The sequence below is a fragment of the Copadichromis virginalis genome, linkage group LG1 (genome assembly GCF_057382275.1).
Source record: "Copadichromis virginalis isolate Kocher_CV1m ecotype Utaka linkage group LG1, C_Virginalis_male_GT1.1, whole genome shotgun sequence".
In the NCBI taxonomy this organism is placed as follows: domain Eukaryota; kingdom Metazoa; phylum Chordata; class Actinopteri; order Cichliformes; family Cichlidae; genus Copadichromis; species Copadichromis virginalis.
The window spans coordinates 20,705,783-20,730,940 of NC_140618.1; the positions used below are offsets into that span (position 1 = coordinate 20,705,783).

Sequence of the window (25,158 nt, forward strand, 5' to 3'; positions counted from 1 at the left end):
AGTGGCGCAGATGAGCCTACAGTCAAACCCACGCCATCATTTACATTTAGAGTGAAAATAATATCAATAAAGTTTTGAATTTATTAAACCATAAAAGTAGGCACATCTTGTGCTATTTTTATCTTAATCTGATAATAACATGACAATTAATATATTACATAGTAGAAATTAAATTCACACATCTCTCTCATACACAAACTGTGCGCTTGTACTGTATATCTGTCATCTCTGCCCTTTAACGAAAACAAGCGAAAACACGCACACTCGCCGACGTCATCCTGTCCGCATCACGCACGCTTATCTGTATGGAAAGTGACGCCAGAGCTCCCTGAGTGAAGTCTCGCGGAGTAAAAACACCGGCCATTTTTCTCCATTTATAGCACGACACTTTGTGCTGGGGGTAGTGTAACCGAGAGTGTTGCGATTTCACTTTGATAAGCCTACAAGTTTTGGCAAGTTTAATTTTGGTATTTAAGCATCCAAACTTCTAACAAACCGACCACAAACAATGTTTGTGTTGACCGCTGCAAAGTTTGTTCGCTGACATCCCTGTCCGGATAGATGCTTGTCTAAACTGTCGCACAAATGGAAATGGTGCCTAGCGAGGAGAACCAGTTCGTACCCAAAGAGGTGAGGTTATTATGGACCGTGTCCAGGTCGGAGAGTCAGCCTCTCTGGGCATTAGCTGTCACCTTTACAGACCATGCACATTAATGATGCAAAACTTTCTGCAGCACTTTTGAAGTTTGCGATCTTACCCCGTCTTTAATTGACTATCTCTGAGCTGCTAACAGTTAGCCAAATATGACTTGGACGGCCTATCATGACATGGCTAACTAACGCATCTGCTAACGTTAGTTAGCGGCTACTTTCGATGCATTTCAGACGGAGAACATTTTAGGTAGCAAAAGCGTTATCATAATTACCATTTAACTGTTTAGACTCGAGACATGGCTTTATGGTCACTAAAATACCCAACCTTTTCCATTGTTGCTAATGACATTATGTTGTCCCGTCAAACGAAGGCATTTGTCAACATCAGTTAGCTTACTAGCATAACATTAGCTTGTGGGATTTAGCTAGCAAGCGCTGTTAGCTTCTTAAATCTGATCAGTGGCAACAACTCCGGCTAATCTAGATGTTTTTGAAGTTCCCCAACCAATTGCAAATGGCAAACAGTGCTGAAACCCCGTCGACCCCAAACAATAGTTTTACAGATATATATTTCAAACCCTTCTTGGAATCATTTACAGGATGTTTTTAAGTAAAACTTCTACTTTGAATGTAAACGTCAGTGCTAGCAAGACAAATTGACAAGCTAACGCTAATGTTAGCGGAATTGACTAGCTACGCTACTGATAGATGTGTTTAACAACATTAGCGTTTATCTCAGAATAAATTGATCGTTCTTTGTTTATTTTTTAACATCGTCGATAACCTCTTTTATTGCTGAAGATAAGTTACTTAGAATTTTTATGTTTCTAGTTTGGAGCTCAGTTAACGTGCAAAGTCTTAATGTTAACATTAGCAGTTCCTTCTTATTCAAACAGGAATAAAATGAATAGTCTCTTTGATCAACGGCAGTGACGGTAGTCAGATTTGATTACTGATATGTTAGCTCACATGTTAACAGGATGGGTTAAGGTAAACATCATATACCGTACTGCTAACATAGCAGTCATATCCATTTAATGCGTTACACCATTATTTTTAAGGGTGTGTTTTTACTTTGTTTCTTTTATATTGGGCTCAGAGCAATTTGTCAGGCGTCCATTTAACATTAGGACCCTATTTGATAAGCGAGCCTACAGCCTATTTTCTCGCATAGTAATGATACACCTTTTGGAGTAAAGTCAAGTCTTTTGACAATAAGGTTGACTGTAGCTTTTCAGTAAGAAATAGTATTTCTTCAGTAAGAAATACTGTAACCATTATTATTAATAATGGTTAATAATGTAACCATTATTTCTTTGCCGTTATACCTCCTTGGTGCCTGAGCAATGTACGATGGAGCAGGGTTTCTGCTTATCCATGTACCCTGGGCTTTTGTACTGTGAAGGCGGTTTACTTCCTACTGATGTATAACGTCATGGTTACTTGTGCTGGGAACAGGTGAGATTCCAGATTAAAAACCAACAAGTATGAAATTACCAACCACTGGCTGATCAAATCTCAGGAAAATAGTGTCACCATTCCTAGAAGATCCTTGGATCTTTGTGAAAGGATAGGTTTTAGAATTTTTTTTAATGAGTCTTCTTTTTCCAACTATGTTTTAAACATTAATTTAATCAAACATTTGCTTTTCTAGACCATTATGTACTGTGATATTGATGAGGCTGTCAACTTGTACAGTTGGTATTTTTTTCTTGCTTTCTATCCTGATTTCAAATTAGCTAAAGTTTATTAGCCGATTTGCTAGCTCATCTCCAGTCTTGTTGGCCAAAGTGCTTAAAGTGCTCACACATTTAATACTAAACTGCCGTGCAGTGCTTTTCATCACTTACTGCTGCTTTGTCTGCAGCTGCTGTGTTCTTTTAGTCTGTATTATGCGTTTAATCTTCATAGTTTTCAAATATTATAGTTCTATCTTCCTTCATTAGTGAATCGATAACCAGCTTTGTGCATTTTGGATCTAAAGAGTATTTTGCATCTAAAACTTGCATCCTGACCATAAAAATATTAAGATATATTTGAGATGTATGTTGGCCTGTTGTGGTGAAGGTAATGTAAACTGCAGCTGGCATTGAGAATAGGTGGAAGTTGAGGTGGGATATCCTGGGATAAAGGAAGTCAGAGGGAACTCTATTTATATGTTGTTTCGAGTTAAATAAAACACGAGTGAGGAGAAAAGGCTAATTAACCACCTCTTTCATGTAATGACACTCACATGCAGCTCTACGTCAACTGTGGTAAATGTTAAGTGAATGGCTTGGGGTATTTAATAGTTCTGCTGTGTAGACTTATAACAAAAAGCACTGTCCCAATGATCCCTTTGCCGATACAATAAACAGTGGGTATAATACTTGCATTTAAATGATGAAGGTTGACAACCAAGCCCTTGTCTTTTTTTTCCTTTTTTTTTTTTTTTTTTTTTTTTGGTGCAGTTCTCAAATATGATTTATAAATTGGCAGTTGACATAGCTCTCCAATAACAGTTGAACCAAAAAAAATCACTGTAGTCTAACTTCATGGTTACTTGTTAAAGTTTACTAGAAATGTGGATTTAAATTCATTTCACTTTGTTTATTTCATTGAAGACTTTATATTTTATTTAAGTAACCTTCATTTGTAGTTACTGAATTAGTTCATAGGTACTGATTTCCTCATTTTTCAAATGTCTAATTTTTGTGTCTTTAAAATATTTCTGTAATATGCTGCCTGTGTTATGCTGTACCTGTAGCTTCATGTGATTATATCCATGGTAAAAATAACCTTTAATCTCATAATACACTTGTGTGTTGTCAGCTGCAGCAGCGTCTTTGTAGGCGCTGGCAGTCACATTTTGCTAAGATCACACATACAAAAAGGCTGCAAAAAGTGCAATTATTTGAATATATATTATTATTATTGTTGCATTTGTAGGTTTTTAGAAAACAGCTCAATTGTTTTCCAACCAAATGACATGTTTTACAACTTAATTTACTTGTTCTATGTGTTTTAAGTTGTTCTTCACCCTCAACTATCTCCACATATTATCAGGGTGTATTTTGGAGTTGCAGACAAAGTATTTTTGATGAAATGAAGAGGATTTCTCAGGTGTGTTTGATATAGGAGAGTGTGTACACAATCGAGCATGGTGGTAAATGGATGCATGAAGCAGTAGCCATGATGACTATTATACTAGAACAAAGCTCGACGCATGTTGTTAAACTAGAAACCAGCTTAAACAAGTACCACCTTTTTCAATAATCAAAGAGAAAGGGAATTAAATAATGATTAGCAGACAAATAATTTATTAGCATGGTGCACATTTACAGGAAAACTAAATAATTTCGTGTTGCATTTTAATCATAAATTGGTGTCACTTTTATCTACTGGTAAATGCTTTTTCTGAAATATAATTTAGTGCATTCGCTTTGTGTTGTTTTAATATCTAAACAATATCTGGTAATAGAAATGAAAACTTTGTCATTTTGGGCGGGGTGGTACTTGCCAGCTTTTACTGTTTAAAATGTAACAGTTACAGTCTGCACTCCCAGTTAACGTATCTGAAACTTTAAGGGGTTTATATGTTATTTTAACCTAGTTGTTTTATTTCATTTGATACTTAACAGGTAAGTAAGCTAAACTAAAACACTTTGGCATTACTCTTCAGTGCCTAGACCTTTTCTTGCTTGGTGAGTGACCTTTTCTGCCAGATTTTGCTGCTCAAGTTCTTAAGAAAGGTTGGCTTTTAGTCTGCAGGTGATTTGTCCCTGACTGGGAACACTACATACCAGACCAGTCACAAAGCAAACTATGAGGAGTGTTTAGTTGAAATGACTCAATGCTTCTTGAAACTCCTGTTCCACCTGACTATTTTTGTTTTTGTTTTTTGCTTTAAAATTAAGCATGAGTGAGTGATTGCATGGCATGTTGTTGAAGCAGATTGTGGAGTATGTAGGAGAAATCTGACAAGTGGTTGTTCTGTCCACCGGAATCAACCAACTGCCCACCTTATCCAGTCATGTGTTGGGAGGTTTAGTGTAGAAAAAATCAGCCAGTCATGTGTCGTAAACACTTTTTGAAAAGAGGTTTCAGTAAAGCGGTTTCAGTATCGAGCCCTGATAAACCACAATTGCAAAAAAGAGAACAAGAGCTACTTTTGCAAGTCTGTTATACTTGAAGTCAAATTACTGCATGTCTACCACATCAGTTTTGTTGTTTTGTTATCTTGTTATAGATTTTTTTTTTCAAAACTTTAATTTTGAAGAAGAAAGCAAGTAAGTAATTCTGTTGGAAGTATTTAATATAAAAACTGAGAAACTCAGAGCTTTTAACAGACTAATATTCCAACGGTGGTTAGTTTAATTGCTTTTAGTTTAGGTTTGAAACATGTTTTATACCGATTGTAATAATAACCTGTATAACTCAAAGCACCAGTGTTAAAGTGGCCTTTAAGATACAGAAAAAATCTATTTTTACATTTTAAATATCTTCTTCTTTTCCTAATATATGCCCGATAATTATATTATTAATTTGATATGATTTAGTGAATCCATTATACTTTGGTAGAAAGGTGAGTTGGACTCAATACACTACATGGTGATCCAGGTGTGGTGAAAATATGGGAATGGAAATCCTTTGAAAATCCACAGCAGGGTACTTTGTGTTTAAAAAATAAATAAATAAATAAAAAAAAAAAAATTAATATTGTGCATGAAATTACAACCAACAAAACCAAAACCGAGCATTAACTGGCATGTTATTAATGACCTTTGTAGCACAGCTTTAACGTTTTTTGTGTTGTTTTTTCTTTTTTAAATGTTTAGCTCTTCATTGGAAAACAAACAAGTCAGAAAATAATGTTTATATCTTTTTCTTTATTTATTTGCAGATCCAAAATGCAGCCGAGGAGCCCAGAGCGCTGTGTATAATTCAGGACATCACCAGCGCGAAGACGGTGAACGAACGGCTGACTCTCAACCTGCCTGCTTCCACCACCCTCTCCAAACTTTATGAAGATGTCGCTCACAAAGCAGGATACGTAAATGGCACTTTTGGACTTGCATGGGGAAATACACAAGACATGGTTAGTAATTCATCAGTTTAGCTTTGTTTTGCTATGGAGAGTAACATGGGTTTAGCATCAGCAGACATTAGCAGATGTGTCTGGAAAAAGCAGAAATAAAAGTAAATGCAGGATTAAGGTGCTGTGTTCGGAACTAGTGTATAACATTGAATATTTACTCATTCATGTTTATCGTGTTTATCTTGGGTAAAACTGTGTAGCAGGCAAGCTACCATAGTTTGTGGTCTCTGGATATCTATGGTACCCTGGTGCATACGTCGCTACAGGAAGATGTTTAGCTCAAACTTGCAGTGGTAGTTGGGTTGATTGACATTCTCACCATAAATGAGCCTCCCTGGATGGAGTTCATTCGAAATCAGACCAGGAACCACCTCCTTCTGACGGTCACTTCTTCTCCATTGAGTGCGATTATTGTGCTCGCATCTGCACCAACTAACTACATCAAAAGGGAAAATGAACCAGAGATCAGTTTAAACAGACCAAACAAAATTAGTTTCACTCCTCTCATTAACTTTTACTGTTGCACCTGATTTTCAGTCAGTGACACACACAAAAAATCAGTTTGGGTAATTGTAGGTATCCCACAGTGCTTCTCTACTGTTTGGGTACAATGACAGAGTTAAAACAAAAGAGGTAAAATATGAGTCAATAAGAAATTATAGTAAGACTTATTTGTCTTACTTATCATTTGTCACTTGACTAAAAACAGCTTTAATGAAACAAGTAAAAAAAAAAAAAAAAGGCAGTGGTGCAACATGCAGAAAACTGGCAGTTTGTTGGGTAAAAACACTTTTATATCATGGTTTATTGTGACAGTTTTCTTTTTCTTTTTTTTTCTTTCAACCTCTGTTGCCCTCCAGTTGGCCAAAAAGAAAATATCGGCAGCAGCTTTAAAGTGACTTGAGTGTAGCTTGACTAATTCTGGTGAACGTTGATGTGATTCATAATAATGGCTCCCAATCTTTGTTTATAGTTTATTCTCACGCATGTTTCATTTGAGACACAATGTAGCTCTTTTACCTTCTTTATTGCTAGGACAGTACCACGACATCAGCTGATAATAGATTTTTGTACCCTGTCATTACATGTAAATTTACATTTTACAACTGCTACAAAATGCAAACAAGTAAAAATACTGTTGCTAAAACTGACTTTCCTAATATGTTTAATCAGTGATGAGTTTTGTACTGTTGGATCTGTGTGTACACATTATTCCCTTTTCTTAAATGAGCCCATGCTAATCCTGTTGCTGACCCAGGCCAAAGCCCAGGTGCTGCCTGTTGTTATCTCACTGAGTAGGTCAGTGGATTAAGCCACTGCTTGTTCCCACTGCAGCACTTTGCGTGCTCATCCTCAGCTTGGCCCAGAGAAACCTAGGTAGCGTTGTTCACATGTTGGCTGCAGAGGCTTTCCTTGTTAACAACAATACATGGAATTAGCTGAAAATGAATTCAGTAGGACTTTAACTCTTCCGGTGAGTTCATCCACTTTATAGTTTGTAAACAGCTAGCCTGCAGCCATCTGCTTGACCGTTCAAACCAGATGGCTGCTAGCCCGTAGAGTGGTTCTACTGAAGTTTTCTTGGTGCTAAAAGGAAGGTTTTCTGCTCCACTGTTTACGCAAAGGGAGTAGTTTGTTTGGTCTTTATAATATTGTAAGGTCTTTTTATGTATAGTAGACTGAGTTGACTTAAGTTGACATTTTGCTTAAACTAAATATCGAATAAAAAAGATTGCATGTGTTTACTGCTGTCCAGGCATTGTTGACCTCTGTGAAACTTGTCTGTTCATATTGTGTTTATTTGCTTTCTCTAGGCACCGCTTGACCATAGCAGTGAGATGTCCCTCTCAGAGTCTGGGTTTGAACCTGGTGGTAAGAGGAATTTCCTCCAGCTTACAGATAAAGATGGAGAGCAGCCCCAGATTGCATCTGTGAGTGTTTAAGAATAAATTAAGATAATGATTCATAATTTCTTAAATAATCTTTAAAAAGAAATCTATAATTATTTCCCTACAGAATCTACTAACACGCTAAACACTCTAACTGGAAACGAATAGTTATGTCTGTAACTTCTGTTCCCTGAAGGAGAGGAACGAGGTACAACACATAAGTATGGGATATCACGCCCTCGCGTGTCCTGGCTGAAGAAACCTTTATTCACGCCTTTAAGGCAGATGACGTGTAATGACACACGCACGGCCCCGCCTGCACATATAGCCGCTGTCATCACAGTCATCCCTCAGTTCGATAGCTGCTCTTCACCGAGCCAGACTGCTCAGTGGGGCCACCTTGTGGCATGATCTTGGGAAAATAGGCAGCATTTGGACGCAATACGACCTTGTGGCCATCAGGAGAGAACTGTATGCAGGAGGGATGCACAGACAGCGCATGAAGGTCACCCACTCGCTTTGCCAAAGCGAGAAGTAATTCAGTCTTATATGAAAGAAATTTCATATCCACAGACTGAATGGGTTCAAACAAAGGGCCTCCAGCACCAAAGACAAGTCCCAAGCAGGGACACTGGACTTAAGCACGGGCCTCAGCCGGCGAACTCCTTTCAGAAAACGTATGGCGAGGGGATGTGCACCTAGTGTCACCCCGTTAAAGCCAATATGACAAGCAGATATAGCGGCTAAATAAACCTTAATTGTCGAAAATGAAAGGCCCTTATCCAGCAGCTCCTGCAGGAATGTCAAAACATCCACAATAGAGCACTGAAATGGAAGTGTGTGGCAGTCCTGGTACCATTGCTCGAAGGCTCGCCATTTGTAAGCGTACAAGCCTCTAGTACATGAATCCCTAGCGCTCTGAATTGTCGCTATCACACTAGGTGGCAAACCCTTAGCAATCAAGTTTAACCTCTCAGCAGGTAAGCATGAAGGCGCCACAGGTCTGGGCGCGGATGAAACACTTTTCCTCCCGCCTGAGAGAGGAGATCCCTGCGGAGAGGAAGCTGCCAAAGACTCGCTGCTAGCAGGCTGATTATCTCTGCATACCACGACCTTGTGGGCCACCAAGGGGCCACTAGAATCAGAGAGAGGGAATGCCGACGCACTCTCTCTAGAACTGGAGATATCATTTCCACTGGGGGAAATGCATACAGGAGCACGTCTGGCCATTGGTGCGCAGCTTCAACAGGGGAAGAGAGCGTGTTCCTCCCTGCCTCTTTATGTAAGATACCACTGTTGAATTGTCCGTCCTGACTAAGACATGCTGGCCCTCCAGGACTGGACGGAAATGCTTTAGAGCTAAGAACACTGCTAACAGCTCTAAGTGGTTGATGTGCAGCTGGCGCTGCGGACCAGATCCCTCTCACTGATGCACACTCGCACAGCGCTCCCCACCCTCTTAGGGAAGCATCTGTGGACACCTTGCGAAACAGCATGGGCTCCCTCAAGGACGGAGAGCTAGCATGCAAGACGGAGGTGACGCGATGCACACAAACGGTGAGAGAGAGTCCAGCGTTGAAACGCTCTCATTTTTAACAGTCCAAGTGGCACTACGGCGATCATAGATGCCATCATGCCCAACAAGCTTAATATCATCTGGAAACGCAGTCTGTGTCCCAGCTGAAACTGAGCGAGGCAGCGATGAAACGCGGCCACTCTGTGCTCCGACAAACGTGCGCGGCTGGAAAGCGAGCATATTTCCAAACCAAGAAAAGTAATCTGCTGACTCTGGATTAGCAAGCTCTTTTAAAAGTTCACAGAGAACCCCAGTGTCTGAATGTGTGACAGAACCAGCGACAGCTATGTCTCCGCCTGCTCTCTGGAGCAAGCTACGAGAGCCCAGTCGTCTAGGTAGGCTAAGATGCGGATGCCTCTCGCTCAGGGGCGCTAGTGCTGCCTCGGCATATTTCGTAAAGGTGCGAGGAGCGAGCGACACCCCGAACGGCAGCACTAGGTATTCGTAGGCTACGCCCTTGAATGCAAACTTCAGAAACTGCCTGTGTTTCGGGTGTATAGCCACATGAAAATAAGCATCTGTTAGATCGATTGTTGCAAACCAATCTCCCGGGCCAACCGCATTCAAGAGCTGTCTGAGTGTTAGCATCTTGAACCTGTACGTTCGTAGATACGTGTTCAAGACTCGCAGGTCGAGGATGGGACGAAGCCCTCCCCCTTTTTTCGGAACAACAAAATAACGGCTGTACCAACCTTTGTCTGTCTCCGAAGCGGGGACCACTCGTATTGCTCTTTTCTGCAATAGCGCCTTTATTTCCTCTCTGAGTATCATGGTGGCTTGACCTGGAACTGCAACCGGTAACCCATGGCAACGGTTCGCAGCACCCACGGAGAGGGGGCGCAAGCGCACCACTGAGGGAAGTGAGCAGCCAGCTGGCTGACCTGCAGCACCGTCGGCGGGGCGTTGTCGCCCCCCAGTGTGTCTGCAGGGGACTGCATCACCTGCCTGACCTGGCTCATTCTGTGAGCATTTGTGATTGTTTGAGAATAAACAACACTCTTTATTGATTGTAACATGGAAACATGTACATTCATACATTTTGTTGGAGGCACCTTTTCTGGGGCACAACAATGAAAAACAGCGGGAACACTCGATGTGGTCACCTGAACATTTAACACACCTGAACAGGGAGTTACCTGAGGCATTTTGTGTGCAGGGGTTTTGTGCTTGGGAGACAGTGTTAGGAAAGTGCAGCGCCTTCTGGGGCTGACAACCTGAACAGAACTTAAGCGGCACCTCTTGTGCGGCAACAGAGGGGTAAAAGCAGCGTCTCCCTGCTGCTGGACCCCTTCTCCACTCGAACAGAGTGGGGACGGGACAGATAAGCAGCCAGAGATGACTCCATAGGGGGTGGGTTAGCTAAGCCAGCCCCCTTGGCGCCGTCCAATTCCATGTACTGTCCATAGCCAGGCACAGTGACGTTGGTAGACAGAGGTTTGTCCCATGATGCTGTTAGCTTGCAGAGAAAGTCTGGGAACATGGGAAGGCAGTTTTTGGCCGTTGCGGGCTCCAGTGGGAGGAAAAAACCCACGAACCGCGACGGCTTCTGAGCTGGCGGAGGAGAGGGCCAGTCCACCTGCAGCTTCTCAGCAGCACGGCAAAACAGGGAGAAAAGAGAGGTGTCATCGTGGCCGACCGGTGCGGCAGCGGCGACACATTGGGCCGACAATGCGCTCTCCTGCTCATCGTCCGACAAACCATGGATGTCCAGGCTGATGTCCAGCACGTCATCGTCTTCCTGGGGAGCGCTGGCGGGCTTCAACCCAGGCTGAAGCCCGTCATCGCTCCTGCATGGTTCCGGCTCGTCATCAGCTAACCCGTCAACGTATTCCATGTGGTCAGCCCAGCTAATTGCGGGGACATCGACCGGAAAATCCTCGTCTTCGGACTCGGAAAGGAGAGGGTCATGCCGTGCGACAGCTGAGCGTCCCAGCACTTTTTCCACAAACGTCACCTGTCTTTCCAGGGTTGAGCGCCGGAGCTGGCGGCAAAGTGCACAGGCTTCGGGCTCCGTCCACGCTAGGAGAGCGCTGACGATCCCAAGGTAGACAGGGCAGGCATTGTGCTGGTCGCTATCGTGCAAAGAGAAACCGCATCCCTGAGGACAGGGGCGCACAGAAGATTTCTGCTTTGCTCGCTAGGTTTGGAGTCCATTCCAAAACGCAAAGCGAAACACTGCACAGGAAAAACTTGAAATTAGCGCTCCGCGGGCAGCCTACACACCAACTGCGCGGCGGAGGCTAACACCAACAGGGGCAGTTAAGCTAAGTTCAAGTCGGCAGACAACGGAGCTAACTAGCAGCAGCTAGCTAGCCCAACTCAGCAGAGGTGTTCTCAGCGAGGTGAAGAGCGTAAGAACTGAGGGATGACTGTGATGACAGCGGCTATATGTGCAGGCGGGGCCGCGCGCGTGCCATCACACGTCATCTGCCTTCAAGGCGTGAATAAAGGTTTCTTCAGCCAGGACACGCGAGGGCGCGATATCCCATACTTACCGAGTGAATCGACTGAAAGGGAACGAAAGATGTTATTACAAGGCATGTTTGTGTTTGTAGGATGAGTCAGGAACAGCAGATAGCAGTGGACTAGATGACAGTTCCCAGGAACGATTTATTGGACCCCTACTGAGAGATGGGACTCCTGGCTGCAGTGGTGACTACAGCAGTCCATCTTACTCTTACTCGTCCATCCTTAGCAAGTCTGAGACGGGTGAGGTTTGGTTACATGTTGAATATGTGACACCTTTCCTTTTATACATCTCCAACCGATCACTTACTACTTGTCTCTTGCTGCCTTTACAGGTTATGTGGGCTTGGTCAACCAAGCGATGACTTGCTATTTGAACAGTCTGCTGCAAACATTGTTCATGACCCCAGAGTTTAGGAATGCACTCTACAAGTAAGAAATCATGGTTATGGATCACTTTGTGAAAATTCTCTTGTCACATATAATAGATTTAGATTTCTCAAATATCTGCTGTTCGACTTCAGTTGGGAGTTTGAGGAGCAAGAGGAGGATCCTGTCACCAGTATTCCCTACCAGCTGCAAAGACTGTTTGTTCTGTTGCAAACTAGTAAGAAACGGGCAATTGAGACTACTGATGTGACGCGAAGCTTTGGCTGGGACAGCAGTGAGGGTGAGCTTATGTACTTGCCTGTGAGTAGGCTCACATGGCTGGTTTGCATGTTCATGGAGGACAAGACCATGTGCCTCTGTCTGTACACTTAATTATACTTTTTCTTTCTTTGTGCTTTTGCTTTTAGCTTGGCAACAACATGACGTCCAGGAGCTGTGCAGGGTCATGTTCGATGCCCTGGAGCAGAAGTGGAAGCAAACAGAGCAGGTAGGAGAAAACAAGTAGTTTTCTCAGACTATTAACAACAACAACAAAAAAAAAATCTGCATCCAGGCTCAGGCTCCCCCCAGAATGGGAACAAAAGGCCTACTGTGGAAAAAGTGAAATGTGCCAGTAAGCCCTGGGGTTAGCTTTTTCTTATCTCGGGAATAGGCTATAAACGGCAAACACTTAGACCAGTGTACGAATGCGCAGCCATGTGGTCTGTAAACGCAAGCATAAGTACACGTGAATGCTATTTAAAAAAATTTAATTAAAAAAAAATCTCATACCACAAGGGATTTTTACTTGTAGTTTTCAGCCATAGAAAGTAAACTGATGACAGGATATATAAACTATACATTTTTTCTTTCAAGCTCCAGTTTTCTTCTTCTACTAATCTTTAGTTTATATATTCATAAATATCTGGAAACAGTTAAGTTTTCCCCCAGTCTACATGTGCCATGTGAACCATAAGTGATGATTGCATTAAATTCCATTTTGGCATCCTAACACGGTTATTATACTTAACTAAAACTAAACTAAAAACTAGGAATTGGCTTGTAAACACATTTTAATTAAAAGAAAGTACCTGCAAAATTAACGAAAATGTATTTAAAAGATACACAAAATGGTTAAGTCTCAGTTTGGACAGCTGGAAAAAAGTAGAATGCCCAAGGTGGGTGGTTGGAGGGAAATTGCTGCCCCCAGTGGAGAAGTGCCTTGGGATCTCATTCATGAATGAGGGGAGACGGATTGGTGTGGTGATGATTTGGAGGCTGTACCGATATGTTGTGGAGAAGAGAGCTGAGAATGACAGAGAAGCTGTCAATTTACTGGTAGATCTGCGATCTTACTCTCACCTGTAGAGTGAGGAACTCGAAATAGAAATGCTTCTCCTTCATCAAAAGGAGCTAATTGAGGTGGTTTGGGCATCAGACTGGGAATACCTCCTGGGTACCTCCTAGGTGAGGTGTTTAGGGTAATTCCTACCAGGAGGCCACACTGGAGAGATTGCATCTCTTTGCTGGCTTGGGGATGCTTTTTTTTTCTCCCTGGATGAGTTGAAAGAGATGCCTGAAAAGACGGAAGTCGGGCCACCTTTGCTTACAGTGTCGAATCCAAGAAGATGATAAATGGAGGATGGATGGATGGATTAGTTTGAATAAATTTGTTAACACAGCAAAATGAGGCTATGGTGCAGTTTATAGAGACTGGGATGTCCATGTGACTCTTTATCAGAATGTGCAATTTAAGAAGTATAGAACAGGAAAAGACTGAAACTAATAAAAAAAAACCTAACATTTAATGTTTTGGGGCAATAAATAAAATAATTAAACAAATGAAAATGAACAAATTCTCTCAGGAAACCAAACTAATGAAAAAATGCAAAACTATCTTGGTCCATATTTATTAATCTCAGTAGAAAAGACTTATATTAAATATACAACACAAGTGTTTTTACCGTTTCTAAATGGTTTGATTGATTCTTGATTCAATAATGGGACAAAACCATCATGACCAGAATTAATACCTAATGACTTTTATAAATAATGACATACATTTTTTTTGTTCCAGAGCAAAGTTTTTAATCAAATAAAAATCATTCCTGCAGCTCTTGGGTTCATTCTTTCTTTACTTTAGGTTTCTGTTACTCTCTGTTTTGAGTATTTTTTTTCTTTCTCTGACTGATAAGTTGAGGGCTTGTTGTGCAGTGTTAACAGTTACGCTGGTTCGTCCAGTGTCTGCCATTTCAGCTGTCTGGAGAAAGCTACAGATGGCAACTGACTAAAAAGAAATACTCTCCTTGGCCTGTTGTTGTCTGTTGTGTTTTATTATCCTGAGAAACTTTCATATGCAGTTGCCGACGGAGTTGTATGGTAAAGGAAGGTTTATGGGAAACAAATCTAAACACAAGTAGAATTATTCTGTATCCCACTACATTTTGCTGTCAGCACTTGCTTCTCCAGAAGTAGAGAGAAATTGTCTCACAGCTAATGTTGCAAATTGGTAGCAGACCATTTTGTATCCTGAGTTGATTTTTCTTTAAAGTAAAATGTGGCAGAGAAACCTGACTGTTCTCTCCCTATCTTCAGGCTGACCTGATCAACCAGTTGTACCAGGGAAAGCTGAAGGATTATGTCCGTTGTCTGGAGTGTGGCTATGAGAGCTGGAGGATTGATACTTACCTGGACATCCCTCTTGTGATCAGACCCTTTGGAGCCAGCCAAGCCTATGGCAGTGTGGTGTGTTTCTCACCCTTTGTTCTTCTAAGCATATACTTTATCACAGCAGCACTTAACATTTATTAACTCTTTGCAATTCAGTGTTGCTTAAAGGTTACTTTAAATTCAGTACTTGGTACAGTTTCAAACTATTTGATATTAAATTGTTATTCTAAATTGATTTGATTTACATGATATGATTTTTTTTTTTTTTTTTTAATTAATTTATTTATTTTTTGATGCCACAGGAGGAAGCATTACAGGCATTCATACAACCAGAAACACTCGATGGGCCCAACCAGTATTTCTGTGAACGCTGTAAAAAGAAATGTGATGCCCGTAAGGTAAGTATACTAAAAATGTAACATGGAAGTCATGATTAGAGAGTACAGTGTTTTGCTAATGTCTCTTCTCATTTTCTGACATCGCACGCAGGGGCTGAGATTTCTGCACTTTCCTTACCTGCTGACATTACAGTTGAAAAGGTTTGATTTCGACTACACCACTATGCATCGCATCAAACTTAATGACCGCATGACCTTCCCAGAGGAACTTGACATGAGTCCATTTATTGATGTGGAAGATGAGGTGAGAGCACCATTGAATTTACCTGCCTCTGTCATTGTCATTACTGATTTGGATTCATCCTATGGGATGCCTTTTAATCAATTTTGGAATTCATTTTCTCCTTTATGACTGCTAAAGGAGGAAGCAAAGCAGACGCTCCCTCTGCATCACCTTAGGATTATGGGTTTTGTGTTATCATGTGGTGCCTTCATTGTAGGGCTGTATGTTTTTCCCAAACAGTGCAACCTTAGTTTCATCAGTCCACAAAAACATTTTTCCAAGTGTTGAGGGTCAAGGTGCCCTGTGTGTAATCTTGTGCTGTGTCCTGCCATGACAGGCTTCAGTCAGCCATAAACCATGGTTTGTGTATGTTGACCAACTGAGATGTTAACCAGCTTGCTGGTTTCTTAATGTCCTACATTTCTACGCTGGATTAGTTCTTTTCTAATTGATCTTTTGAATTCACCTTTAACTCTGGTGTTGTTTTTCAAATTGCCTACTCTGTAGAAGTCCCCTCAGACCGAGAGCTGCACTGACAGCGGAGCAGAGAATGAAGGCAGTTGCCACAGCGACCAGATGAGCAACGATTTTTCCACCGATGATTGTGTGGATGAGGGCATCTGCTTGGACAGCACCAGCAGCACAGAGAGGGTGTTGAAGCCAAAGGTGATCATCCTCACTTAGATGGATTTGGTGTGCTTGGTTTGTACGTGAGAATGTATCTGACAACAGATTAAAAGGAAGTACCTGATTTTCCAACGGTGTAGTAATAAGAGGGATTGTTATTCTGCAAGTGTCAGCTAAAAATGTTATACTTCTCTGTTCTTGTTAAATATATAAATTCGTCTTTTATTTACAGTGTTCTAAAGATGTGTGATTATTCTCTATTTTTGCTTTAAAGTGGCAAAATATGGGAACGTGTGTATCTCTAAAAATATAGTATGTCGACAGTGAAATCTGCAACACAATTATTTGTTTTAACTGAACAGTGTTCCCCTATTTCTTCTCAGAGTTTGCTGACCTTTGAGCTGTTTTCTGTTATGGTCCATTCTGGGAGCGCTGCGGGCGGGCACTATTATGCCTGTATCAAGTCCTTCAGTGATGGCCAGTGGTACAGTTTCAACGATCAGCACGTTAGCAAGGTCAGTCTCTGCTCTTGAGTGACACGTTTTGGCTTCCTACTGAAAGTAAATGTCAGGCAGTGCTTGCCATTTCTATATACTAGACCAAAAAAAAAACTGCCAACTGCAACTGCCATTTAAAATGCTGCTTATTGTCATTGTGGTAACCTCTGTTGAATAGTTTTTTTTTGTTTCATTGTGTTCATTTTTGTCAAACAGATCACCCAGGATGATATCAGGAAAACATATGGGGGATCCTCAGGGAGCAGAGGCTATTTCTCTGGTGCCTTTGCAAGGTCAGTTGTGTTCCACAGCAGTCACAGGCCTTGAGACCAGTTGGCAACCCCCAGTTGGCCCCAGGGAAAAAATGTCTATTTCTTGGCTAGGTGGTGAGTGATTGCTGGAGGCTCGTGCTGTACCAAAAACCTCCATGTCATTGCTTTGGTCGATCATATTGTGCAGAAAGCAATCTTGAGATGATTTTCAAGCAGCACCGTGTATCTCCATGCGATTTGTTTCACCTTGTGGCTGGCAGCAGCCACTTTCCGACTGGTCAGGGAATGCACGTTTTTTCCAGGAGTCGCTGACTTTGTGATAGAGGACTCCCTCACATCAAATGCTTCCAATACACTGACTTTGGAAAACGAATGGTGTTTATCTTGTTATTCACATCTGTTTCTAAATGTGAAACCTTTTATTTCCCCCCCGTTTGTGTTTGTAATTTTGTTTTTATTGAAGTAATAGTTTTCTCCTTCCTCTTACCTTCCCAACAGCTCTACAAACGCATATATGCTGATTTATAGACTGAAAGATCCTTCAAGGAATGCAAGTAAGAAATTCATTCAATTAAGTCTTGCTAAGGAAAATGTAAAAATTAGAGCAAGAATGACAGTTTTTCCACATTTCTGAATTAAAAACTCCCAAACTGTAAAAGTCACAGGTTTTCATCTTTTCGTCGTAACCTAGTGAATGTGTTTGGCCTTTTGTTAACTTGTTTTTTTGTAAGGAAAGTGTTTAAATAAAACAATTTCACTTGTCTTCTGATACCTACTACACGTAAGAAGATCCTTTACACAAGTTTCCACTGTGCCCTATCTGCCATCCATCTGAACTAAACTTATCCAGGCTTTTGCCTGTATTTGCAACTTATTTTTAAAGCTTTGTGTTGCACCAGTTGCAAAGGAACCAGCTTGCCCTCTTGCCTTTGTCTTGTGGTCATAATTTTCCCATTTTTCATACTCTGATACATACCCTGAGCTCTGTAGTTTTCCTCATGCCACTGGATTTAATGTGTAATCTCTGAATTGTCTGCAGAGTTTTTAGCCGTGGAGGACTTCCCAGACCACATAAAGCGTTTGGTTCAAAAGGAGAAAGAGTCTGAAGAGCAAGAAAAGAGACAGAGGGAGATTGAACGCAACACTTGCAAGGTGCTGGGCTGTTTGCCTAATTTATAAGGATAATTTAATACCCTGTCTCTCTCTTTTTTTCTTTTTTTTTTTTGGTAGTCTTATGCTCTTTACTTTTTAGATCAAGCTCTTCTGCATGCATCCTGTGAAGATGATGATGGAGAGCAAGTTGGAAGTGCACAAAGACAAAACTCTCAGAGAAGCAACAGAAATGGCCTACAAGGTTTGTTAGATTTGTTTCAGTTACTTTTGGAGGAATCTTGAAAGACATTTGGTGCATTCAATTTTCTTTCTTCCATTAACTTTGCAACACAGCATTACTGTGATTATAGCAAAAGAAAAGAAACTCACTTTAGAGTTTGGATTTCAAAACTTGCTGCTAATTTCTTTAATGGGTGTTCTGTATGTCAGATGATGGAGCTTGAGGGAGTTGTCCCTCTGGACTGCTGTCGCTTGGTAAAATATGATGAGTTCCATGAGTACCTGGAGCGCTCTTATGAAGGAGAGGAGGACACACCAATGGGCCTCCTCCTTGGAGGAGTCAAGTCTTCATACATGTTTGACTTGCTTCTAGAAACCCGCAGGCCAGATCAAGTGTTCCAGCCTTACAAACCTGGAGGTCGGTAATCTTCTACTGTTGACTGCTTGTTGTACATAGTGCTGTTTTCAGGATGATAAAAGCTGAGTTGCCAGAGTCTGAACAGACAAACTGTGATGATCAGAAACAAATACACACCGGTGACAGGTGTAAGTGTGTGTATCAAGCAACTTAGTTGCTGTTTATCTGCGTGGGTGTGTTTATGATTCTTCTTTTGTTCACAGAGGTGATGGTGAAGGTTCATGTTGTTAATCTGAAGAGCGAGACCATCGCGTCTCCCGTCAGCGTTCGGGCGTACTTGAACCAGACGATCACTGAATTCAAACAGCTTATTGCACAGGTTTCTTACTCTTAGCCTCTTCACAGTGTTTTGTTTTAACCATTTACCCAGGAAACTGTCAAATATAGTGGTGTCTGTTATATTAATGTAAGCCTGTTTTTGTGTGCATTTCTTTCCAGGCTACAGGGCTTTCTGCAGAGACCATGCGTGTGGTTCTGGAGCGCTGCTATAATGACCTCCGGCTTCTCTATGTCCCAAACAAGACACTGAAGGCTGAGGGATTCTTCAGGAGCAACAAGGTCTCTTCTTTTCTTCTAACTTTGACAGTTGTTCTGTCTTGTGCGTTATTGTGTTTCAGTCTTGTTTTAAATTTCACAAAGTCTTATTATATATGTTATTATTACATGAAATTTGCTAATTTGTTTGTTGGCCATTGTTTTTCACCAGGTTTTCGTTGAGAGCTCTGAGTTGACCGATCATCAGGTTCCTTTCACTGACTCGCTCTTGTGGAAACTGTTGGATCGGCACGGGAATACGATCCGGCTGTTAGTCTTACTACCAGAGCAGTCTCCTGGTACCTTGGCAAACAGAACTCTTTTCCAAAAAGTAGGAAGTGACTCTGATGTGCTCTCTGAGGGGGCAAAGGGTAACAGGAAATCTGTAGAGGCTATCCTGGAGGAGAGCACAGAAAAGTTAAAGAATCTGTCTCTGCAGCAGCAGCAGGGCTCCAGCACCAGTGACAGCCAGAAAAGCTCTGACGCCAGCGACTTTGAACATATCGAATCCCCAACCCAAGAGGCGGACTCAAACTCTTCTCTCTGCGTGGCTGCAGACAACAGAGAGTTAGAGAATCGGATCAGGGCCACGTCTGCGGGTAGCGGCGGCGCCTCCTCTGACCCTGAGAACCACTTTGCCTGTGAGGAGCGGTCGGACTCAGAAGTGAACAATGACCGCAGCACCAGCTCGGTGGACAGTGACATCCTGAGCTCCAGTCACAGCAGTGACACGCTGTGTAACGCAGACAGCGGCCCAATCCAGCTGGCCAATGGCCTGGACTCGCACAGCATCACGAGTAGCCGGCGCTCCAAAGCCCACGAGGGCAAAAAAGAGACCTGGGACACTGCAGAGGAAGACTCTGGAACTGACAGCGAATATGACGACAATGGAAAGAGCAAGGCAGAGGCCCAGTACCTGTACTTCAGAGCAGAGCCTTGTTCTCAGGATGATGCCTCGTGGAATTCACAAAAATGTACAAACTTTTATTATGCATTTAAAAGCAGTTGTCATCCATAGCTAGTATATTTATGTTTTAATTACATTTAAAATCAGGTACGGGCAATTACTTCCATTCAAGGGGGAGGATTGCAAACATTCTTTACCTGTTTTGCATCCTTGACGTATATCTTTTTTTTTTTTTTTTTTTTTTTTTAAAAAGGAAAGAAAAGGTACATTGATGTTTCTTGTGATCTACATCAGGTTTGGTGGTTCATGTGGACAAGAGAATAACATTAGCAGCATTTAAGCTGAACTTGGAGCCCTACGTCGGCGTCACCTCGACCCAGTTCAAGGTGTTTAGGGTGTATGCCAACAACCAGGAGTTTGAGAGTGTACGGCTCAACGAGACACTCTCATCGTTCTCTGACGATAATAAGGTCAGTTTAAACGTATTACTTTGATTAAAGTCGTTTGCTTGAGAGTAAGGAAATATCTCAACAAAGACTGTGCCACTATCCATAGATAACCATTCGACTAGGCAGAGCCCTTAAAAAGGGTGAATACAGAGTGAAAGTGTATCAACTACTAGTCAATGAACCAGAGGTAAGAACTGACAGACTTTTCTTACTCATACACTGTTGTACAGCTGCACAGCATTATGTTATAAAATATATTAATTGTGGTGTTTTCTCAGCCCTGCAAGTTCCTAGTGGACACGGTGTTTGCCAAGGCTATGACTGTCAGACAGTCTAAAGAGGAGCTGCTTCCTCAGTTAAAAGAGCAGTGTAAACTTGACCTCAGCATTGACAGGTAAGATTCTTTGCTTTGCATAGTTCAGAGGACTGTTGATACAGTTTCCCTTCAGGTAAAATGAACATGTGTACAAAACAGCATGTATCTATTTATCTCTGTGTGGTCAGGGTTCGCCTCAGGAAAAAGACGTGGAAGAATCCGGGCACAGTGTTTTTGGATTACCACGTTTATGAGGAAGACATCAGCATTTCGTCCAACTGGGAGGTTTTCCTTGAAGTCCTTGATGGTAACTTGTGTTTTTCACTTTCTTTTAAACATTGCTTCACTATGCGGTTTTTCTTTGGGTACCTCAACTACCTTATTTTAGTTTTGTTCTGTTCTAATAATATAAACTTTTTCTTTAAAGGTATAGTAAATAATTTCCTTTAAGGTACAGAAAACAAACATTAAATCATCTGTTTCCAGGGGCTCAAAAAACAGATTGTTGAATTGTTAACATGCTGTGAAACGCCACATGGAGACAGATTAATAAATGACGTGTATTTGGTTCTAGAGTGAAGGAAAATTTGTTTTCACTGAAGTTTCATTTAAAGTGCAGTTGATTGATCCACAGCCTCTAATGTTTCTCAGAACCAGAGAAGATGAAATCAATGTCACAGTTGGCCGTTCTGACTCGGAGATGGAGCCCGTCTACAATGAAGCTGGGGCCTTTTCAGGAAGTGATTCTGGAGAGCAGCAGTGTGGAGGAACTCAAGGAGAAGGTTTGTCTGCTGCATGACAAATGTGTTTTACTCATAGCTTGTGTTCAGTGTTTAGCTGAGGGAAACTGTTGTATTCCTGTGTCTAATGTTTTTATTCTGTTGGCAGCTTAGTGAAATCAGTGGTATTCCATTGGAAAACCTGGAGTTTGCAAAGGTAGGTGGATGTAATTACCTGAAACCTGGGACCCGATTTTTCTAATATGTTTGTATTGATGACACTGCTATCTGGTCTCTGCAGGGTAGGGGGACATTTCCTTGTGATATTTCTGTGTTGGAAATCCATCAGGATTTAGACTGGAACCCCAAGGTGTCAACCCTTAATGTGTGGCCTCTTTACATCTGTGATGATGGGGCGGTGGTCTTCTACAGGTAAAAAAAAACAAACTGGGACAAGTCCACATTCAAATACAGCGTTTGTGTCTTTGGTATTTTTGTGAAATCATTTCATGAACAGAGAGGACTGTAGTAGAAGTCATAAGTCATGCATTCGCTCGGACTATTAAAAACTCAATATGTTTATGTGAGTTGAATTTTTGGCATCTAATATGAATTAGAGACAACTTTAATATTTGAACACCTAATCTCAATATCTAATATAAAGTACAAATGTACGCAAACTATACACATGGCTTTACAGGTTGGCTTTGACTCAGTAATGAATAAAACATGATATTGTTGCATTAGAAGCATTGTTGTTTTTTAGGTTTTTCCCCTAGCTTTTGACTTCTCATATTTATACATTTAATACCACAAATGAATCAGTAAATGTTTTCAGTCAAGAGGGTCTCAGTTTAGGATTGAAACTTAAATACAATCCCTGGCCACTTCATTAGTTACACCTATTCACGTGCTCGTTTACGCAAATATCTAATCAGCCAATTACATGTAAGCAACTCTGTCATTTTGGCTATGGTAGACACAGTGAAGATAATGGTCTGGTGAAGGTCAAACAGAGAATGGAGAACAGTGATTTAAGCGTGATTTCAATATGATGTGATTGTTGGAGCCAAACAGACTTGTCTGAAACTGATCTGGGATTTATTTGTTTTACAACCATCTCTTTAAGTTTACAAAGGGATGGCCTGAGAAAATTTAAAATATCCAGTTTCTCAAGTTCAAAAATAGCTTGTTGATGCTAAAACTTGTAGGAAGGCAACAATAACTCAAATGACTACATGTTGCAACCAACACCAAGGTAATCATGAGAGCGTGTGAGAAAAATGCAGCATGTCAAATGACACTAGAAGGCTACATGCTCACCAAAACTGAACTTTTGGTGGTGATGCAATGATGTGGGGATATTTTCTTAGCGCATATCATGGCTGACAAATTTGCAGCAGCTTTTTAATGCTGTCATATCAGTATTGACCAAAATCTGAGGAATCTTTCAGCACTTTGTAGAATCTACTGCATGAAGAATTAAGGCAGTTAGGAAGGCAAAGTGGGGTGGAAAGTGTACCTAATAAAGTGGCTAGTGAATGTATATTAAGTAATTAATCTTTTTTTTTTTTTAATGTAATTTTCTGCCTATAATGTGGACATGGGTACAGGTAGTTGTATCTGTCTTTGCTGTGATGGTAAAAAAAATTTTTTAATCACAAATCAATGCAGCTAATAAATGAGACCGCATGAGGTCAGTGCTGACAGGTCTGATTTCCATCACTGACTCTTTAATGACTGAAAAGGCAGTGGTACAAGTGCAGATTTGAGCTTTCTTACTATGTTCTGAACCAATTATGTTGTAATCCAGGCTTTAATTGTAAAACTGTATCTAGTAGTAGAGATATTTTAAAGAAAGCAGCTACTAAGCTTAAAAAAAAAGACTTCAAGTTTCAGTTCAGTTTACATGTTTTCTTTTTTTTTTTTTTCATTCATTCATTATTCCCTTAAAATTTTAAAACATGGCGACATCCATGGAGTTCTTCTAATGATCTTATTATATTAGGAGTATTTGTGACCTCCATCAATGTTTTTGTGCTCTTTTGTCTGCGCAGGGACAGCACAGAAGAACCTCTGGAGTTGTCAGAGGATGAGCGCAACGAGCTAATGAAGAAGGAAAGCAGCCGTCTGCTTAAAACCGGACACCGTGTCAGTTACTCGCCACGCAAAGAGAAGGCCCTCAAGATCTACCTGGACGGCGGCCCTGCAAAGGACCCAGGGCAGGACTGAGGCGTGGAGAAACACTCGTGGGTTATTTGTTTTGCCTGGGTGCTGCAGCAGAGCATCCAGGCTGCGGGACTCTGAATGTCGGGCCCAACAGTGACTTGAAATCGAGCAGCGCTGTGAGGATTATGTGCTCTCACCCTCCACCCTGAGCTCCAGGCTCAGAAACCCTATTGTGCACTATAGTGTATTGTACTGTAAAGATTAAAGGGAAGTACAAAAGCTATTTGGATGCTGTATAGACAAATCAATTAAAAGTGAAAGCTTCAGGGATGGATGCGGAGAGTCTAGGACTGTGAAACCGGTCTGGGAGGCATCCATCCTGACTATTCAAGGCTCCAGTCTACTTTTACATCAGGCTCTTTCACTGTCCTCCCCGTCACTGTGTGTTCATCTCCGTGTTTTGGACAATAGTGTTGATTATGATTCATCCGTGGCCGTCTTGTAAATCCATGTGCTCACACTTTCTGAGCACCACTTTGTTGGAGAAATCAATCTGAATCATCTTACGTTGAACATCTTCCTTTAAATTAAAAAAAAACAAAAAAAAAACGACTTATCCAGCCTTCCTCAGTCTCACCTCTTCTGCCGAGACAAACCTCACTCACTCAGACTGCCTGACAAATTGAGAAACCATTCATTCTCAAGAATTGATGAATTGGAAAAAGCAACAATTAATAAATTGTAAACTAAAGTTGTTTCTCCTCTAATGCTCCTATAATGCCAGAGTAACGTGTTGATATGGGTTGTCTTTACTGCTGCTCTATGTGCTTTATAGGAGCTCTGCCTCTGTCACATCACTTCCACTAGATGTAGTGATACATAGGCTATCAGTCCTTTTTAAAACTTAATATAATAAAACAAAACCAAGTAGACGATGTTAAGAATCTCCTTGTTTTGTTGTTTGTTTGTAAATTATTATTTTGCTTCAGACTTAATCATTTAGAGAGGTCTTGTGAAGCACCAGGCACTCATCTGTTGTCTGCATTAACCTTTAATTTAGAAATTGGATATCTTTATCTGTTTCTTGCACCATGTGAAACTTGCAGTACATGTCTCGTGTCATCCACGTGTGTGTGTGTGTGTGTGGTGTGAGAGGAGAGAGCTCTCTCTGGGTGTTGGGCAAGAGTCAGAGGTTGGATTTTTGGCGCTTCTACCTGCTGCTGCTTGATAGACTGACACCAGCGGGTGTAGAAAGCCTGCTGGACTCAGTCTGCCTGTGCAACTGCTCTGAGGACTAAAGCTCAGCATCACGGCCTCCTTTCCGGGCCTCTGATGCTGCCACCAGCTATTCACTGTAGAAATGCCAATATCAGAAGAGAACCTTTTTTTTGTTGTTGTTGTTTATTTCTTTGAGATTTCAGATCCTGTGTGGAAATAGTTTAAGATGATTTTAGAAATGAATTAAAGTGCTTTTTTCAGAACTGCAGTTTTCTCTTACTGCTAACCAATTCATAAAAACACGTTAGGATGTTATACTAGCTGTACTTCCAGCTTGACACATTTTTTTTTTCTTTATAAAAATTTACACTGGATGCC

The 25,158-nt window shown here is 41.3% G+C and overlaps 1 protein-coding gene across 3 annotated transcripts; it reads left to right on the top strand.

Annotated features, from left to right (window-relative positions):
• The first annotated feature begins 274 nt into the window (after positions 1-274).
• Positions 275-25,043, top strand: usp47 (ubiquitin specific peptidase 47). Of its 3 annotated transcripts, XM_085453946.1 has the most exons (29): positions 275-630; positions 3,700-3,756; positions 5,537-5,731; positions 7,546-7,662; positions 11,752-11,905; positions 11,998-12,094; positions 12,187-12,332; positions 12,460-12,539; positions 14,627-14,776; positions 15,004-15,099; positions 15,191-15,343; positions 15,830-15,988; positions 16,333-16,464; positions 16,663-16,739; positions 17,217-17,272; positions 17,758-17,870; positions 17,971-18,072; positions 18,261-18,468; positions 18,672-18,787; positions 18,907-19,026; positions 19,175-19,976; positions 20,204-20,379; positions 20,465-20,545; positions 20,637-20,752; positions 20,863-20,981; positions 21,326-21,456; positions 21,563-21,610; positions 21,695-21,825; positions 23,451-25,043. In XM_085453946.1, the coding sequence occupies exons 1-29, from the start codon at positions 586-588 to the stop codon at positions 23,623-23,625; spliced, it is 4,152 nt and encodes a 1,383-aa protein (XP_085310072.1). In that variant the 5' UTR covers positions 275-585; the 3' UTR covers positions 23,626-25,043. The 3 variants fall into 3 exon arrangements, with proteins under 3 accessions (XP_085310072.1, XP_085310080.1, XP_085310088.1); XM_085453954.1 differs by lacking the exon at positions 3,700-3,756 and having other exon boundaries at positions 276-630; XM_085453962.1 differs by lacking the exons at positions 275-630; positions 3,700-3,756 and adding an exon at positions 1,575-1,644.
• The last annotated feature ends 115 nt before the right edge of the window (positions 25,044-25,158 follow it).

Coding starts and splice junctions, on each gene's coding strand:
- usp47 (XM_085453946.1), top strand. CDS start 586: ATGGAAATGGTGCCTAGCGAGGAGAACCAGTTCGTACCCAAAGAG. Junction 5,732..7,545: donor GGGGAAATACACAAGACATG/GTTAGTAATTCA, acceptor TGCTTTCTCTAG/GCACCGCTTGACCATAGCAG. Junction 16,740..17,216: donor TTCTCTGGTGCCTTTGCAAG/GTCAGTTGTGTT, acceptor CCTTCCCAACAG/CTCTACAAACGCATATATGC.